At 40.2% G+C, this 19190-nt stretch overlaps 3 protein-coding genes across 7 annotated transcripts in view; 2 read left to right on the plus strand and 1 right to left on the minus strand.

Moving 5' to 3' along the window:
* Nucleotides 1-128: 128 nt before the first annotated feature.
* Nucleotides 129-7391, plus strand: LOC310713966 (putative 2-ketogluconate reductase). Of its 2 annotated transcripts, XM_083518805.1 has the most exons (6): nt 129-1602; nt 1949-2362; nt 3233-3404; nt 4429-4607; nt 5141-5237; nt 6881-7391. In XM_083518805.1, exons 2-6 carry the CDS (start codon nt 1981-1983, stop codon nt 7035-7037), a joined length of 987 nt encoding a protein of 328 aa, XP_083374931.1. In that variant the 5' UTR covers nt 129-1602; nt 1949-1980; the 3' UTR covers nt 7038-7391. The 2 variants fall into 2 exon arrangements, with proteins under 2 accessions (XP_083374931.1, XP_083374930.1); XM_083518804.1 differs by having other exon boundaries at nt 129-2362.
* Nucleotides 7392-9758: 2367 nt separating this feature from the next.
* Nucleotides 9759-18383, plus strand: LOC310713967 (putative 2-ketogluconate reductase). 4 transcript variants are annotated; one of them, XM_083518807.1, is made up of 6 exons: nt 9759-9986; nt 11239-11623; nt 12711-12882; nt 15180-15358; nt 15829-15925; nt 17997-18383. In XM_083518807.1, exons 2-6 carry the CDS (start codon nt 11242-11244, stop codon nt 18148-18150), a joined length of 984 nt encoding a protein of 327 aa, XP_083374933.1. In that variant the 5' UTR covers nt 9759-9986; nt 11239-11241; the 3' UTR covers nt 18151-18383. The 4 variants fall into 4 exon arrangements, with proteins under 4 accessions (XP_083374933.1, XP_083374935.1, XP_083374932.1 ...); XM_083518809.1 differs by lacking the exon at nt 9759-9986 and adding an exon at nt 10277-10358; XM_083518806.1 differs by lacking the exon at nt 9759-9986 and adding an exon at nt 10302-10529.
* The window catches only part of CARMIL1 (capping protein regulator and myosin 1 linker 1), a 336439-nt gene continuing 334140 nt past the window's right edge, over nt 16892-19190 (minus strand). Inside the window, exon 37 of the mRNA XM_083518562.1 lies at nt 16892-17061. Within this exon, the coding sequence (XP_083374688.1) occupies nt 16907-17061 (155 nt within the window). The 3' untranslated portion in view covers nt 16892-16906. The remainder of the gene's footprint in view (nt 17062-19190) is intronic.

The raw sequence follows: 19190 nt of genomic DNA on the forward strand, positions 1-19190 counted from the left end.
TGGCTTTCTGATTCTTCCAGCCCTTTATCTGTACAAACAGATATTCACTGCAGCCTACATTTTCAAATCAAATGGAAACTGGTTTGAGGGAAAGCACTAGGATTCTTCAAGTAGCTTTAGGATAGTGTTGAAAACATCTCTGTCACGTGAGAGATTTCACGGGTGCCATTTGCTCACCCAATGGAGACTGGTGTCTTTAGGATATAAGGTTTTAGTTACACATATATAAAACTTGAGTATAGGAAGGAGGGGCTCACACTCCCGCACGTCTTGCTTCCCCATTAGGAAGAGTATCCACACCCAGTTGTCTCTGGCAACATGACAAACTTCCATCATGCAGAAGGAGGGTGCTTAAGAGGGCCAGCTAGGTCATCAGCTTAACAAAGAAACTGGTTTGAACAATCCAGCAGTTTCGTCTACTACATGCCCCATCTTATAGATACAAAACTACAGGCCTGGTGGAGACCCAAAGGTGTAATCCAAACCAACCTCCCAATCCTACAAAAATAGATATGAATTGTGACTGTCATGGGTACTGTATTCCAAAAACCAACAGTGGGGAGCATCCTGGAGCCATAGAAAATAGGGATGTGCATGCAGCCTCAGTCACTTTCAAAAGTAAAATAATACATAATACCCAGTGGAGTTGCAATACCAAATTCAACCGCAACTGATTAAGAGGCTGCTTGGTGTTCTGTTGGACATACCATGTACAGGTTCAGCTTCTGTACCCTTAAAAATGTGAACTGTCCCAAACAGCACTGTTATATCTTGTCCTACACGTGCCATTTGCATGAGGAAGATGACACTCCCCAATATGCTGCAGTAGCCATCTTGTTTCCCCTTGCATTTTTTGTTTCCCAAGAGAACTACTGACCACTGTTGGCTACCCCAGCTTTTGAATGTCTCACGTCAAGCAAAAGTGGAATCCATTCATGGCATAACTGAGAAGAGTGCAAAAAAAGTGGTTGTTGGGGTTTTTTTACATACTAAAGCAAAGTGATTGGATTGTACCCAACACTATATAAGAGGAGTTCAACTTGAGCAACACCACATTCCCTACCTCTCCCTTGCAGCCCCCTCATGTGTCCCCAGACTCTGCTCTGGGGGGGGGGGGTCCTTCAATGCTATGGAGCAGATTTTGAGTTAGGGGTGCTGCAGGGGAGAGGAGTGGGAAGTTTTGTGCAAGTGGAAGTCTGCTGTGCAAGTAGAATGGCGGTGCTGGATGCAACCTGTTGTTTGCATTTGAAAACATTTCTTTATATTATTAAGACAATGTTGAGGTTATAATCAAATAAAGAAGTGCATTGTGGTTGAGTCAGATTTAGCAAACAATGGAGTGGCGTTTTTTTAAAGAAACAATATGCCAAAGTTCTCTCTGTTGATTTACTAGTAGAGAATTATGCATATCTTTAACGCTCATGGATTGAACTTTGTTGGATAATTAAATATGTTTAAATTAGTTTGGATTATACCCATACTTGGCAAGCAAAATGGCTTACAAAGTAACTTGATAAATTCCAGTGTTCAAAGTTCAGCAGTGCTGAGATTTGCATGCTACTATTTCAAGACATCCTTTCGATGAGCACAGCTTCACAACTGGTATTGTGTTAATTTTTGAAGTTTCCTTTTCTCTTGAAATAATTGCTTCACAGATAATCAACCACACAGAGGTTTTCTTGCAATCAAGCGGTATATACATTTGTTAAATAAATAAAATAAACAGGAATGAGTTTATGAGTGCTATTGTACAAGTCTTGACAGTTTAAGGATCAGGCTTTGTGAAGTTTGATTTTAAGAGATTCAGAAGAGACAGGTTTACATCTTTCTGACCATGTTGGTCTCCCACCAATTCTTTGTATATTGTATGTCTTGCATATTGCATCACAATGAAGGAAAATAATCCAGTATTTTGTGGCGTGGTTCGATTGTTCTCTATGCTTTTCAGAAAACTAGTTGTTTCCCATCCTTTCGAAGATCATGCAAGATTCCAAGTTGCCTCTCATACTGATCAATGAAGTAGGTGGCACCCAGGGAGTCTTAGAAGCGCACGTGCCGTTTCTGAAGAAACACTTTCAACTTATCACCATGAAGGAATTCCTCGAAAGCAAAGAATACTATCGTGCTCAAGTCCAAGCTATTTACTCGTGGTGGCATAAGCCAGTCATCGACAGGGAGCTGTTGAAAAGTCTGCCTAACTTAAAAGTGATTTCAAGTGCAGGAGTGGGTACCGATCACCTGGATTTGAAGCTGATCTCTGGGTTTGGAGTTAGAATCGCCAAAACTCCTCATGCTGTCCACAGCACTACAGCAGACATTGGCATGGCCCTGCTGCTGGCAGCTGCCCGAAGAATCGTAGAAGGTAACACTGACAATACTGTACACATTTCTTTACAGTTACCCTTGTCTCAATTTCCCAAGCAGTGAGAGGTTCCAGGGCGGAGCACTTATCCAGATTTGATTCCCTTTGGAAGGAGGTAAATTGAGGCTGGTGTCAGGGATGAGGAGTCAGATTATTATTCAGGTGATGGAGCGGAGGACTCCAAAACAGAGGACATGTATGGCCAGACCCAGAAGTGCTGCTACCCAGTGAGCTCATGGAGTCAACATAAGCCTGGCCAGAGGAAGTGGCCCTGTCATCCTCTGACTTGGAAGACTCCATGGAAAGTGACGTGCAACCAGAGTCTCCCACGTTCTGTTGCAGGAAGAGATTAATGCTGAGAGCTAGGCCCCTTTAAGCAAAGCAGCACCTTCCAGTATGGGTGAGGCTCACAATGGGGAGGTATCAACACCACTGATATACAGGAGAGAAGCTCGCTTTGTTCTTTGCTGAAACAACATACAGTAGGAGCTTTCTGTTCAAAGAGCCTCTGCCTTCAACCTGAACCCTTTTCTACCTAATATTGCATCAGGTTGCCCTGTATCCTGCCTGAACCTCACCCTGCAGTTTGCAGACATTTTTGTAATGCTGAGCTGGTCTGCTAACAGGCCTAGTGCCTGAAGCCAGCTCCCGGTAGAGCAATTACTTGCATATTTCTACCCTGTTTGTGAATATGAAATTTTGTATGCAATATGACTTTTGTTGCGATCTAAACAAATAATTTAACACTGATATATAATGAACAATCACCTATTTACAGCCTCAGCTGAATAACTCAGATTTCTTACAAAAATTCTGTTTTTAATGAACACCTCTTCTCCACCCGCCACCCCTTATTTTGTCATTTTGCAGGTTGCCAGATTGCTGTTTCCCCTGACACAGGCTATTTCTCTAATAACTGGTTAGGAGAGGAAGTCACTGGGGCAAGTCTGGGTATCATTGGAATGGGAAGCATTGGGTATAAAATTGCTCAGAGAGCCAGAGCTTTTGAGATGAAAATTCTTTATCATAACAGGAACAGAAGGTAAAAATACACAGTTTGATACCATACAAAATAGAGTGTATCTTCACCTCTAAAGCTGTTTTATCCGCCAAATCTTTGTGCATGGGTATAGAGAAAGATCAGCTGGTCTTCAGAAGTGAACAAACACAGCTGTACTTTTCAACTCATATTTCTGCTTCATGTGATGAAGAGAGGCTAGCCTATCATGTTTAGAAAAGGTGATCCATCTGGTGAGAAAAAGATAAGGATAAATAAGGGCCATTTCACACAAACAAATTTCAATTCTTAGTAAATGAGGAAACTGGCTAAGTAGCTTGTTCCAGCATTCACCCAAATCCTATGAGAGTATGTGAAGTCTTCCTGCCAGTCTTCCAACCCTCCCACCTTTTTCTACAAGAGAGCCATGATTTAAGGTTGATATTCATCCTGAGTGATGTCTGAATTTGGCTTTTGCTGTGTTCCGTTTCATCCTCACTCTGGTTTTCTAAGCTGTTGCTTTGCTAGGGAGGAAACTAGATATTACAAAAACCACAAGGACTGCTGAAAAGAGCCATGAGCAAAGCTCTCTTCTTGCCTTCAGTAACACATTGTGGAACTTACCTAATGTACTTCAAATCAGGATATTAAAAGAACTTAACCTCATAGTGATGGAGGGAGGGAGAACATCTACTACATGTGGTTGCCATTTTGGGTGTGTGTTTTAATAATGTCAGAGTTTGCTAGGAAAAAGTACGCAGCTCAGCTCATTTTTATGCTAATTTAGATGGTTTTATTAAATCTCAGTGGCTTGATTGCAATATTTAAGTTTTTCAGCTTTGAAAAAAAGTATTTAAACCTTCTTAATTTCTTTGCTAGAAAGATAAATATCAATATAATATACAGGGGAGATTGGAACATTATTCTGATCTACTGTGTAGCCTTGAACTTAGTGGTACAGTGCACCCCTTGTTGTACAAGGGATCTGCACATTTGTGAATGCTAACCACCACCACCCCAAGAACTAGCACTTGTTAAACAGATCATCCTTGTTGTTTTTTTCTGTCAGGAAAGAAGATGAAGAACAGGCTGTGGGTGCCTGCTATTGTGGGGCAATGGAAGACTTGCTCCAGCAGTCAGATTTTGTGATGCTGGTTGTAAATCTGACACCTCGGACGTACAAACTGATTGGGAAAAAAGAGTTGCAGCTGATGAAACCCACAGCTAGTCTTATAAATATCTCTAGAGGTAGGTCATAAAGAGCTGCTTGAAGAAAAATATTGAGTGTTAGGACTTCAAAGCACAGCACTGTCTGAAAGTCGCTTTGCAAAAAGGCTTTCAAACAGCCCAGTATTCCCCTTTTGAGCAGTTGCTTTTTGAAGAAGCCCTGCATTCTTTATCACAACATGTGAATCTGTGCTCAGCTTAACATTGTAGTTTGTTTTGAGAGAAACAAACTACAAGTGTTGGCTCACAACTTGTGTTATACCAAGGCTCGTGGTCTGTTGCTCCCAGCTTGATGAATGGAGGTGTGTAATGAGATCGGTTCAGCAGCATGTACTTATGTTCTCCTTAACTCGGAAGGTGGTGGTCTCTCCTTCATTGGAGCTTTTTTAGCAGAGGCTGGATGGCCGTCTGTCATGGATGCTTTAGTTGAGATTCCTGCATTGCAGGGAATTAGACTAGAGGACCCTGTGGATGCCTTCCAACTTTATGATTTGATGAAACCATGCAATGCACCGTTACCCAGCGGTTATCATAAGAACATGATTTCCACACAGGGCAAGTTGTAGACCAAGATATGCTTGTAGAAGCTCTTCAGACTGGTGTTATTAAAAGTGCTGCTATGGATGTCACTTATCCTGAACCACTGCCCAGGTAAACAACTATGTATTTATCTATTTTAAAAAATGAATGACTATAAGCGCATTGTAAAGACTGCAGGGAAGCATAGGAGTAACCAGTGCTAAAGTTCAGACTGACATCTCTGCCTTCTTCCACTGTATAGTAGGAGAACCTATATAATACACATCATGCTTCCTTTCCAAATTGAAGCCATGACTCCATGGAAGGACAGTGTGAGCAGGTGTTAAGTAAATGTTTGAGTTAGTGCTGAAAGCTTTCATCTGCAGCTGGGATTCCTAACTGCATCTTAAAACATCCCTTGCCGCCCACCAAGGCCCCTGTCCCTCCCAATTTGTTTAAAAAGTGTCTTTGGCTTTTTTGTTACAGTTCGTTTGGGAGGATTGCTTGATTTTTGTGTGTGGAGGGGAGTATGGTCTGCTTTTAATCTTTGTTTTATTTGGGGATTGGGGTGGAGCTTATTTTCAGATGTGCAGTTCTGAGCATGGCCAGTTTTTTTGCCTATAAAATGGGAATTTTATGCTGTTCCCGAGAGTTTGTAGATTTCCGTATGTTCCTCCAGACCAAAAATAGTTGGGGACCCTGCAGTTCAAAAGGCAGTCCTATAATTGTAGTGATTATCCCTGCATCACAGTTATACAAGCATTATGCCAGTGCATTATAGTTGAGATCCCATGCACCTTTTATCACACAGATAAGACAGGAAAGGAGGAGCGTTATTCCATTCATAACAAACAGCCAACCCTATTTCTCAGTGCAACATAAATTGCTCACCTACACCCTCTTCCTTCCAAAGACATGGGCTTATGGTCAGTTGTGTGACTGCATAGATAGCTGACAGAGTACTCCACACATGAATGTATGGCATCTGTGTGATTGGAGCAAACATTTTGCGAAAGAGTGGGCCATATAGTCCAAGAAGAGGAGGCACTTCAGCCATGAGTTCATAATGTACAAGGAGCTATCCAGAAGTTTAGTGAGAATGAGCAACACAATGGGAGACAGAGGGTGGGGTTTTGAGTTGTCTGGGGCTCCCCATTGACTCCAGTGTGAGTGTATTCATTTTGCATTACCTGTTCTGAAGTTATAATGGTGTGCTGGTGCCATGGATGCTACCAGCACCTGAGGTCTCTCTCCTCCTAACTAATGCCCAAACTTCCTTCGTTCATGTTGGTGAATCAGTTAAACATGCATTAAGCAGCACCAACGCAACAGTGATCCAACACCAATGTAATCTACAACACTTTCATGTTTTTGAGCTTCTAACATGCAGGTGGGCTCAGGGGTGACCCAGTCTCTAACTGCGAGTGTAAGTCGTGGGTAGGATTGCTCTGTTAATCTTCTACTTTAGAAATATAAGTTACATACATCTATAGTGATTTCTTTATATATAACTACACATTAACTATTATACTCTACTAAAGCACCTGTATAATCAGAGGAAGTAAATATTAACCAAAGGGGCTGAAACTGAAGGGTACACTTGCCTATTTTCAAGTCATTTGACTTTGGTACATTGCTAGAATATGGATGCTTGCCAAGTCAGATAACTAAAATCCTTCAGATGGTGGATAGCTCTAAGTACTTTTCCTTCATTTGTTTGAATGAATGCCACTTCCTATATTCATAACCTGTCTTTTTTATCTTCTTCTTTTCAGAGATCATCCGTTACTAAAATTAAAAAATGTTATCATAACACCACATGTTGGTATTAAAACACACAAAACTACTTTTATGATGACAGAGGAAGCAGTAAGCAATGTATTGGCAGCTCTTAATGGTCTCCCAATGCCCAGTGAAGTGTTTCCTGACTAAACTTGTGGGCTGTCATCTAACAGAGCAACATGGAACTATTCTACATTTTTCTCTAGTGCAAGAAACATATTGACAGATGTATAAATTCAACCTGAATCTCATGCCTCATGCAGCAGTGTTTGTTCTGGACTTGAAGACACAAAACAAGCCAAGAGGAGATTTCATATTTTGTTAACTCCTCATCATAGTTATAGCAGATAATGTCCTTTGTTACCATTCCACACAATTAAATTTCAAACAGTGCTTGCTCGTTAATATGAAAAACTGTTGTGAAAATTTCTATGCTTGCATTTTAAATATTATATACAATATTTATAACAAATAAATAAAAATAATAAATGTGCTTTGAAATTTGCAAGTGAGTTACTTCTTTCACAATAATTTGTAGCCAAACCGAGCTTTGCTACCTGGTAATCAATTAAAAAATTGGAAACTCTGCCTGATTGCCATCTCAAAGTAAACTTCTTCTAAAAGGTTTAAAATAAAGTACCACCACCACGGCTTTAAAAGTTATAAATTGGATAATTTAATATCTTGATGACAGTTCTTCCAGCCCTTTTATTTTGTCAAATCGCCCCTCAAAAACTAAGTTTTCTGTGAGGGCTTTGGCACAACTCGCTTGTTCCATGCTACCCTAACTAAGCCTCCTACACTGTAATTGGAAATGTTCACACTTCATTTCTCTACCCTAGCCAGTGGGAGCAGCAAACCATGCAAAACAGGGAATATTTGAAAGACTGAACATGTGACCTCTGTTGAGAATAGGTCAGGGGTCTGCAACCCGTGGCTCCGGAGCCGCATGTGGCTCTTTTACACCTTTGCCGCGGCTCCGGGGCGGATACTAGTGAGGGGAGGAGGCGCATTGTGTGCCCCGACACTCCCCACTGTAGTGGGTGCTGTACTGGCTGTGACGTCGCATGGGGGCAGTGCGTGCGTTAGTCATGCACCGTCCCGACGTCACCTTCCCGGTTTTGCGGCTCCCAGTTGTTTTTTTCTTCGGAAACGGGTCCAAGTGGCTCTTTTTGTCTTAAAGGTTGCAGACCCCTGGAATAGGTTCATCAATGGCTGCTAGTTACGATGGCTATAGACAGCCTTCAGTCCCTGCATGTAAAGCACATTTCAGGTAACATTTTTTTAATGCTAAGAACCTCAAAAAAATTAATAAAGTTGAAACATAGATTTTTCTTTTCATTTGTTGGGGGGCAGGGAAGAGTAGGTATTTTTGTGACCAACGTCAACATGCTCAAGCAACCTAAGTTTTATTGCCTTAAGCTCATGTGATTTCGTTCCTAACATAAAATTTATTGCCAGTTCACCAATGAGAAACTAAAACTATCAATACAATAAAGGCTAATCAACCTATTGTCTGTTTTATTGTATGAGTCTTATCCAAGAAACCATGAACTTTAGAGAGAGAGAAAGAGAGATATTCTGAGTTGCGTTGCATGTCATGCTTCTGGTTGTTTTACTCACATGTGAAATAGCATTTTGAAAAACTGTTGGCAGAACCTGAAACTTTGGGAAATTATCTTTAAAATGATACATGAAAATTAAAAAATGGGTTTGTAGGTTGATATTTTCATGGAATTACGGTTGGGGTGCATCAGCAGGAGAAGACCAACACATTCATGCTCTGCTGTTTGTTTCCCCTAGGCATCGAGCAGGGCTCTGCTCATGTTATTCCGTAGTTTGTTACACTATGGTTAGTCCCATGTTCATTTTTTCAGTGGAGGACAAATGAGTAAGTCTTCAAATGACCCAGTTGTGGTTTCAGAACTGTAGGAAGAATTGTTTGGTGTTGCTCTATGTTGCTCCTGAACCTTTTTCACATGCCCATCTTCAAACACACAATTTCAAAACTGGAAGGAGCAGTTTGATATTTGCACACCCTCTTTAATCTTTGCACACCCTCACAGACAGGGCCAGATTTAGGTTTGATGAGGCCCTAAGCTACTGAAGGTAATGGGGCCCTTTATATGTCCAGCTGTCCTTTGTCAACAACAAATTGTCAGTTTTTTTGTGTTGAATATATGCTATATGGTAATTTATGGACCTAATAGGCATCTAAAGCCATTTGCACATAACAAAATATGTATTTTATCAAAGTAATTGTTGAACGGAAAGACAACAAGAAGTACGGTATATTCATAGTGAAATGCAATTAAAAAGAAGTATGGGGGGGCAAGAGAGTGGGGCCCTAAGCTATAGCTTGTTTAGGTTATACATAAATCCAGCACTGCTCACAGATACTGTTCATTAAGGACTGGGCTCCCAAAATACAAAATTACAAACAATTCATTCAAAGTGAACAGGTGGCAAGTTCTGTTTATGTGTGGAGGCAGGTACTGAACTTGGAAGAGCTGGCGTAGGCTAGTAGCTGGACTAGGAGTAGAGAAGCCTGTATTTAAGATTTCCAATACCTATCAAGCTCATTGGGTAGCCTCAGCCCAACCTACATCAAAGGGTTGACGTGAGGATAAAATGGAAGGGGAGAACTGCCGTTTACCATCCTGAGCATCTTGAGAAGTAAATGTAAATAAATGAGAGTGTATCCAGATAATGCCAAATTGTAAAATAATTGTTATTCTGATCTCTTTTTCTTCAACTGATAAACTTATTTCCCTTCCATTGCTGCTGGCTGCCAGTATTTCCCCCTTTGGGTGAAATAACCGACAGCAAGAGGGCTGTGATTACCTCTAGTTACTCTTTTATCTGTACAGCAGATTTCCTCCTGCAGGTCCTCCTAGCTGAAAGAGGCTTCACTGCAGCTTCGCGGTTTCCCAACCCAGGGAACAAAGTCCTCCTTGCCGACTCCTTAGCTGGGGAGTCAAAAGAGTCCGGAGTTTATTCCCGGGTGATTTCCACGTCCCTCAGCTCTGCTCCGAATCAGCAGGTACCAATTCAAGAGCAACCTTCCTGAAGGAGCTGAAAGACGTTTCTTTCCACAGGGTAATTTGTATTTCATCTCTCTCTCTCTCTCTCTTTTAAGGTTGCTAATCTTTATTATCCTTTTATTTGACGCCTTTTCCCCTTTTGCATCTTCTAAGGGGCTGCTTGTCTGTGTAGGAATTTCCTAAAGGCAAACATTCTCACAAAACTAGCAAGCAAACCAGCCCCTGCCCTAAGCGGAAGTTCCTAAATTCCATGGGGCTTATGGCTCTCCAGAAATGTCCCATACCTAATTGTCATTTGCTTGGGTGGGTGTTTAATTCCAGCCAATAAGAGAGGTATATGGAAATTTATAGGGGGGTGTCGTTATCTGAGCTTTTTCCGAGGAGGGGGCGCTGATCACGTTGTCTCTGCAGCTCAAGCTTTGTGACAGTAGGCAATTCCATTCTCACCGGGGGAGGGAAGGAGTTGTAATAGTCAGATTTTGTTTTAAATTGGGGCGCACTTTTTCGGAAAAAAATACACTTGGGCGAAGTGAATCCTTTTGTCCCTTCGTTTGCATTTGTTATCCCTGAATAGCAACTGGAGGCGTCATTTCACGAGGTGATAGTGACTCACGTCCTGTAACACTTGTTTATGAAGTTGGTTTTGTATTTAGTTCGTTGAATTTCTTCTTAAAATCCAGATATCTATTAAATTAGGGGAAAGAGTTGTGTGCACTGCAGTGGCGGAGGAGGAGAAATACAGCATTCAGAAGCACTGTGTGCAGTAATATTTACAGCAGGGTCCAAATGTTCATCTTTTGATATGGCCAGGATTAGATTACAAAACGTCTAGTATGTTTCATGATGCTATTTAGTTTTTCTCCTTTATGTAAGTCACTAATTTGTTTCTCAACAGAATTTATACTAAGAACACTCCATTCTTGTATAGATTACCTGGACTCCCTTGGGATGAAGGGAATAATAATAATAATAATAATAATAATAATAATAATAATAATGAAAGCCTTGAACCTTGTTGGGCACTTCCACCTTGATCTTATTCGTGTTTACTCAGAATTAAACCCTGCTAAATTCAGTTGGGTTTACTCCCAAATGAAATCTGCATAGATTACACAATTTTGGACTGAACGCTTTGGAATGCTAATTAGCAGTCTTGGATATCCCCGCCCTTATTGTATAAAGGAACTACCCTGTTAATCACAATGAACTAGATAAAAACAGTAATCTGAAGAGAAACACTGCTGTCTTCACATTAGTTTAAAAAATGAGTTTTGATATATAAATTCTTTTTTCTATACTGTATACAGACCATGGAAGAGAACGAGCATCCATATACACTGATAAATGTTATAGGAGGCACAAATGGAGTATATGAAGACCATGTGGAGTTTCTGGAGAAACATTTTAAGCTCATTACCATGAAGGAATTTACTGAAAACAAGCAAGATCTTAGTCATAAAATCAAAGCAATTTTTATGTGGTTTCACAAACCAGTGGTTGACAGGGATCTCCTGCAAAGCTTGCCTAATTTAAAGGTGATTGCAAACTGTGGCGTAGGCGTGGATCACTTGGACCTAAAACTGATCTCCAGCTTTGGCGTGAAAGTAGCAAACACCCCATTTGCAGTTGCCAATCCTACAGCAGACTTGGGGATGGCTTTGATGCTGGCTTCTGCCAGGAGGATTGTGGAAGGTACATTTTAGCTTTCCAATTAACTTGCTTTAAAACATGGTGTGAATGCAACTGATTGTGTATGGGTTGCTGTGCTTAAAAGTCATAGAGTGATCAGATAAAGGAAATTATTAAATGTCGTTTGTTGATAAAAAACATTTCCAAACAAATCCACCCTAGAAAACATATTTGGTCTTACAAAACACCTGCCCTGTAATTACAGTCTACAAGCAGTTTCTTGGACAAGGAAGTTTTTTCCTCATGGTCTACAAGCGCTTGATTATATAGGCCTATAATCAGAATTAGGCATGTGCAGAGAGGTCTATCTGTAAAATGTCAACATAGTCAGCAGAATGTCTGTATAGGTTGGAGAATGCCTTGTTGAACTAGCAAACACATGGATAAACCTGTTCTACATCGTTTCCAATATACATAAAATATACAGCCTAGCTGCTGAATACTGAAAGTGGGTCACAGATAATTGCACTCCCACAGATGTTTGATTTTGATCCACTCGCACAGGTATCCTTTGAAGGATGTGATGACATCCTGCTGTTGGTAGAACTATATCTTCATATCTGTTAATTTTATATATTTATACTACGTTCCAGCTCAGATTAAGAACTCCCACAGGCAAGTTCACAACAGTCCATGTCTTAGTTCGCAAAATCAGAGAGCAGTGAAAGACAAAGTAAAATGTTTAGAACAAAAATAATAGCTAGCAAGATTAAAACACACTGGTATCATGACATAATAAAAATGTATTAATTGTCAAAAAGAGGAGGGGACAGATAAACAGCCCTAGGGAGAGATTTCCATAATTGGGGTTCTGTCAATGAAAAGGCCCTACCCCAAACGTCCCCACCAATCACTCCTCGGATGAGTATAACTGTACATTTGGGCTATAAAGGTGTGTGCCTTCAAGGAAGATTTGGGACCTGGTATGTAGTATTTTAGAAATCAAAGCTGTTGTTGTTCAAATACAGCTCAGAGCTCTTAAAACCAGAGCAATTTTCCAAGTTGGGATGGGTATCACACCGTATGTTTGTTAGCTGATCTCCTAAAGCACTGCAAACCCTCATTTTCTTTTGTCTGTCTGAATTTCTAGGTCATCAGATTGCAGTTTCTCCTGACACTAAATGTTTTATGGCTGACTGGTTAGGAGAAGAAATTAACGGTGCAACGCTGGGGATCATTGGAATGGGCGCTATTGGGTACAAAGTGGCCCAGAGAGCCAGAGCTTTTGAAATGAACATTCTTTATCATAATAGGAACCGGAGGTAAACCTCTGTCTGTTCTCGGTGTTTTAATCTGAATTTACCCACCTGTTAACTTCAGCATTTATTTTGTCACAGCATACATAAATCCACTGTGCTTTAACTGAGTTCCCTGGACTGCCTAAATTCACCGTTACTGTGAATGTTAATAGAGTACCTATTAAACAAGGCCTACTTCTCTGAGAAGTGACAAGGTCATGAGTAGGAATAGAAAGATCTGTCAATTTCCGTTCTTTCAGTTTTTCAGTCTTACATTTGGTTCTCTATATCTCTGCAACAATTGGGGAATTATTATTATTTAATCCTCATGAGAATTCATCAGTATTATTGAAGGGGAACAGTTAGGGTTACCCCCCAAAAGCCCTAAAACTGTCTGTGAATTCCCCCCCCCCCCAGCCAGGCCTCAAAAGCCTCGCCTCATTTTAAAAACTGCATTTTCCTCTAAGACAAAAAGCATTAGCTAAGCATTCCGCGCTTGCTGTAACTAAAAAAGATTGCAACAAGGTAGAGAACAGAGCCCATTGTCTTCTCAGGCCTTTCTCAGAGCCTTTGGCCTTGCTAAAGAACCACATTGCAACTTGCTTTCTGTCCGGGAACCATGCCAAAGCACAAGAATGAAACAACAGGAACACTCTGAAAACCCTCTCACCCCCTTCCTGGGAAAAGTCCAAAAATGGTCCCAAGACAGCTTTCTGTTCATGCTCAGCGGAACTCATGGGCAGGACTCTTGAAGAAGGGGGAGGGAACTGGAAGGGGATATAAAAACTATGTGCTTGTTTGTGACTTATCACACTTGCTCCTCTGCCCACCCGGGATGGCAGAATAAAGCTCTTTCTCTGGATTTAACCCCTTGGTGTCGTTTGGCTCCTTTATCGTCCCTGCTCGGGTGCAACATTTTTCCTACCCATGGTTTAAAGGGCCTAAAAAGGCTACATTATAATGCAAATTTTCCCGGGTGAAGACATTTTGGATTCAAGTACACATTTCTGCAAGCAATTTTTCCTAACACAATGCATTTTTAATGTTAGTTTAACTAATATATTCAGTTTTATGCACACTTTCTCCTAATATATTCAGTTTTGCTGACATTGTTTGTGCATTGCACAATTCAAACAAGTACAAATTCCCAAGGATAGCTGTATTTTCATTTCACCAATCCTTTCTAATATCATCTCCATGTCTAGTCACTGGGCTGGTCTTACTTAGGTTTGATTTCTTTTGGAAGGAGAGGTCACTTGGGGACTTAAGGTGTTTTGGTAATATCTGGGTTTGTTTACAAATATAAAATGTGATCGTAGGTGGAAGCAGATAGCACAGGACTCCTACAAGCAGAAAAGCCACTGCTGCCCCATCCAACCTCCATAGGGAAGAAGTATTCCCAAATGCTTTTTTTACTTCCAGCTCGGCTGTTTTACTGTCGCCCCCCCCCCCCCCGCCTCCAAAATCCTGCCTTTAACACATACCTTAGCTGGGAGGAGGAAGAAATACTACTTATCTCTCTCCCCCCCCCCCCCCCGGCTCTGATGGATTTCACATTCCTCATAAATTTCTGTTTTGTAGCCCTGAATGCTAGTTGTGACTCGGAGACAGTCTTGCGACCGTCCTTCTCCAAAAAAGGATGTATATAGCTGGTACACTAGCTTTAATTTGGCAAAAGCACTTCTAGGTAGGGTTGCCATATTTCAAAAAGTGAAAATCCGGACAGCTTTTTTTTTTTTTTTTTTTTTTGCAAAGTTGTTGAGATGGTTTTGGGATTTTCTTTGGCTAGCTTCCCCCCCCCCCAAAAGTCTCAAAGAAGAAGATGTTTTGAGGTATTATAAAGGAAATTAACCAAAATCTACACTTCCGACATGGGTTGCCATATGTCCAGATGTTCCCGGACCTGTTTCCTATAGCTGAATCCCAGCTATGTCTGGGAAATTCCGGATGTATGGCAACTCTTGTGACCTGTATATCCAGAGGTAATGCTGGTTCCAGGAGAACGCCCAAAAATGTACAGTTCCATCCAGAAGAACCTGAAAGTTTGTTCCTGGATTAGTAGTTCCACTCCTAGTTTGTATCTTCATTTTTTTTAAAAAAAGCTTCAGTTTATTATTAGTCCTTCACCGATCCTTGACAAAAGGTCCAGGATTTTGTTGGGAAAGGAAAGAAAGAAGTAGGTATCAACTGTAAATTGCTGACACTAAAACTCACATCCCCAGATGACATCTGGTGGTTTCATGAAAATGTTTAACGACAATCTACCGTATATGCTATTTTTGTTAAATGCTTAACTAGAGCTAAATGTTTGTTTCCTGCAGGAATGAGGTTGATGAACAGGCTGTTGGTGCTGTTTATTGCCCAAAGTTGGAAGACTTACTCCAGCGTTCTGACTTTGTCATACTGTCTGTGAACCTGACACCTCAAACACAAAAACTGATTGGAAAAAAGGAGCTGGAGCTCATGAAACCCACTGCTACTCTTATCAACATCTCTAGAGGTAGGATACCGAATCATTTTTGGGCAGTAAACCACATTTTCCTGGAGACAGAACCTAGACTGACGACGCTCCATTACTTTGTGGAGTCAACACACAAGAATGAGAGATGTTGGGGGAAATCATGTCATCTCCAGCAACTGTCCACTGCACTTGTTTCAGGAGATTAGTCTTCTACTTTTAGGCACTGTAGAACTAGATAAGCCTCTCCCAACCTGGTGTCCTTAAAATGTTTTGGAGCACAAATCTCATCCATTCCAGCAGGCAGCATAGAGTGGTCCATGGTATGAGATTATGGGAGTTCAAGCCCAAACCTGGAGGGCACCAGATTGGGAAAGACTGAGCTAGATTGGAACAGATATTGGACACACACTATCGTTCTGCAGAAATCTCGGCTGATGGTATTTCTATATTGCTGTCTATATTGCAGTCTATGTTTTGGTTCAAATAAAACAGTACAATTTTTCATTTAGGTCAAGTGGTTGATCAAGATGCATTGGTGAACGCACTGAAAAATGGAGTTATTAAGGCCGCAGCTTTGGATGTGACATATCCTGAGCCATTGCCAAGGTAAGGATGGTTCCACATGAAAATGTTTAAGCAGAAATCAGAACCAATGTTTGTCCATTAACTATTTGGTTTGCCATCGATTGCCCCATCTTTGGCATAATCTATGTCCCAAAATGTATTCTGACTCATTTCTGATTTGTCTAAGGACAGATGAATCAGTTTTGGTCTTCTAAGTTTCTTACTTTTCTAATCTTAAATTCATTTCTCCACATTTCCACAGCAAATGTGCTGATTTAAAGAAAAAAATCTTCATGGAAATTCACCAGCATTTTTGTACAAATTTCTCCTTAAAACCACATTTTTATATTTAAAAATGTTTGTAATTGTTTTTTACATTTCCCCCCTTTTATGGCTGCAAGTCTTCTGTTTGTTTTTATGTGTATTTTGTAATTGTATATTTCATTGTTGTAGCACTTCACATTAAAGGGCCAGTTAGAAATCTAATACATTAAAAAAATAAATATAAACATCTGGAGGGCTCCATCACCAAGGGCAATTTAAGATGAAGCAGCTGGATATTTACTCCAAACCATGGCAATTGTTAATTCTTCAGGTTACTGTAGGTGTGATATAGGGATGTTATCTAGTATTAGTCAGGGTGGATCCATTAAATTCAATGAATCTAAGTTGGAATATGACTTAGTTGGAATATGACTTAGTTGGGTATCACTCGTAGTGTGTTAATGCAAACTTTACATTGTAATGGCTCTGAAATGTTAACTGGTTTGCATAGGCAAGGCGGTATAATTTTAAACCTCATGATGCACAGACAATACTTATGCAATCAGTTTAATAACAGTTGCTCATGGACCTTGGAATTCAGATTCCAAGGCCTCCTTTGACCTCATATGTGCAAATCTCCTTAAGTCATGGGTACGCAAACTAAGGCCCAGGGGCCGGATCCGGCCCAATCGCCTTCTAAATCTGGCCTGCGGAAGGCACGGGAATCAGCGTGTTTTTACATGAGTAGAATGTGTCCTTTTATTTAAAATGCATCTCTGGGTTATTTGTGGGGCATAGGAATTTGTTCATATTTCCCCCCCCCCCCCAGAATATAGTCCGATCCCCCACAAAGTCTGAGGGACAGTGGACTGGCCCCCTGCTGAAAAAGTTTGCTGACCCCTGCCTTAAGTGAACTGTGAAATCACAGTACCTATGCAAATGGCTGCCATTGCAGCATAAAAGTAGATCAGTCATTCAGACCCCTTAAGCCTTGAACATGTTAGCAGGCAAATTAATGGACGCAAGCAACCTTTTTTCACTATTTCATTGTATAATGCAGATGTGAATCTTACTTGTATTTTGTGTATGCAGAAAACAATCTGAAGGTTCCTTATTCAGTTCCATCTCTATGTACACTATCTGGGACTCCTCAAATGAAGGAGAGGATACAAATGTTTACAAATAGATTAAAATGTGATGTGTGACTAGCGGACACACAGAACATACCTGTCATTTAGATACCTTTTTGCAGTGCTTTTTTCTGGGGCGACGCATACCCCTAAACGTTTTATGAATCTTTGTACTTTTGTCCATTTACTGTATTTATTTCCACCGATTTGAACTATAAAATGGTGATTTTCTTAAGTCAAAATGACAGTAGCCCTAAACATTTTTTAAAGAAAAAAGCACTGCCTTTGTGACCCTGAACTGATTTTAAGACTGGGATTTGATTGTGCCTGTGATGGCATGTTTTAGTTAGTTTCCTTCCAATTATAGAAAGGACTGAGAGCAGTGGATGGTTCTGTTGGCACATGAAGGAAGGTAATTTTCACCCTCTCTGTCCTTCATGCTGTTCTGAAGGGTCCTGCAACCCTTTGGAGCAGATTTTCATGGTCATGAGACATTTTAGGGAGAACAAGGAATCAGTCAGCTACGTCTTCCCCTTCTCCTGGCAGAAGTATCCTGTGAACAGAACTCTGTAGGAATGTTTCTGCCAGCAACTGCCTTGTTAGGAACCAAGCCTAAATTAATACTCTGTTCATTTTCACAGACTTTTTGTGGTAAAAATAGTGGCATAGTTTACTAAGATTTTAATTAAATTTCTTATTTATTTTCTTTCTTCCTTCAGAGATCATGCTTTATTACATTTAAAGAATGTCATTATAACTCCTCACCTTGGAAGTGCAACTTCAAAAGCTCGCCATCTGATGATGAGAAACATGGTTGAAAGTATCTTGGCTGGTGTCAGTGGTCTCCCAGTCCCTAACGAAGTGCATGTGTAACATTCTCCATATGATACAGATGAAATGTTAATTCTGTATACATTTTGCTGTATCTGTCTCAAGGTTTTCGTATGAAAATTATGTATTCAGTTTTTATTTTCAGTACGGAAAAAAGTTTGTAATATTCAGATATGAAGAAGAAAAATGAATGAATATTCTATTTGATGTGTTCCCTTTATTGTATTGTTCAATTTGTTTCACAGGGCTTTGCTAAATGGAATGGAAACACAAATAATTATGTCCTTTTTTCTGTTTTTTAAAAAATATTGCTGAATGAGATCTTTAGCACTGGGATATTAAATGAGTGTGCTGTAAAACATCACAATAATTATTCTGAAAATGTCCATGACATTTGTATAGCTACAATCAGTCCAATCCAAATAACTTTATTGTACTAGCCATTGGCCATGACAAATCTGAATCAAAAATAAATACAAGCGAGAGGGGTGTTGCACCACAAATAATGGTCTCTGTTTAGATCTCTGCGTTTCCCTTACAGTTCACTACTATATTGTCCAGCGTACAATCTGTGTGACATGCTGTGGTTTCTCATATATTAAAATTTCTGTTTTGAGAATTATGAAATGAGATACACTCATAAGAGAAGCAATTGATGGTGATTTATTTTACTGGATTACATTTAGGTGCCTATATTTTCTTTGTAAATATGATAGCCATAGTTGTACGTCTGTAAAACAAGAGTTGACATTTCCATCTCATCAAGGGTTTGGAAGCAGGAAAGGTTATAATAATGGTGTTCAGGTTTAAGAACGAGAATCACAAGAGCACAGTAAACAAAAGTTCAGAAGAAAAAATGGTATGTTGCCTGATGATCCTACATAAATTCAGCGGTAAGTACCACCAAATTTAATGAAATTTAATCCTACTTGCCTGGGAATAAATTCAACAGAATTTTCTGCTGCGTAGATATGCTTTGTTATTCCCTAGCAAAGGAGCACAGGATTCAGCCTCAGTAAATACTCAACCATTAAAAGCCAAATAAAAATAGTCAATAGAGGTCACATACATCTTCAAAGCAC

The sequence above is a fragment of the Podarcis liolepis genome (genome assembly GCF_965112155.1).
Source record: "Podarcis liolepis genome assembly, chromosome: 8".
Lineage (NCBI taxonomy): Eukaryota > Metazoa > Chordata > Lepidosauria > Squamata > Lacertidae > Podarcis > Podarcis liolepis.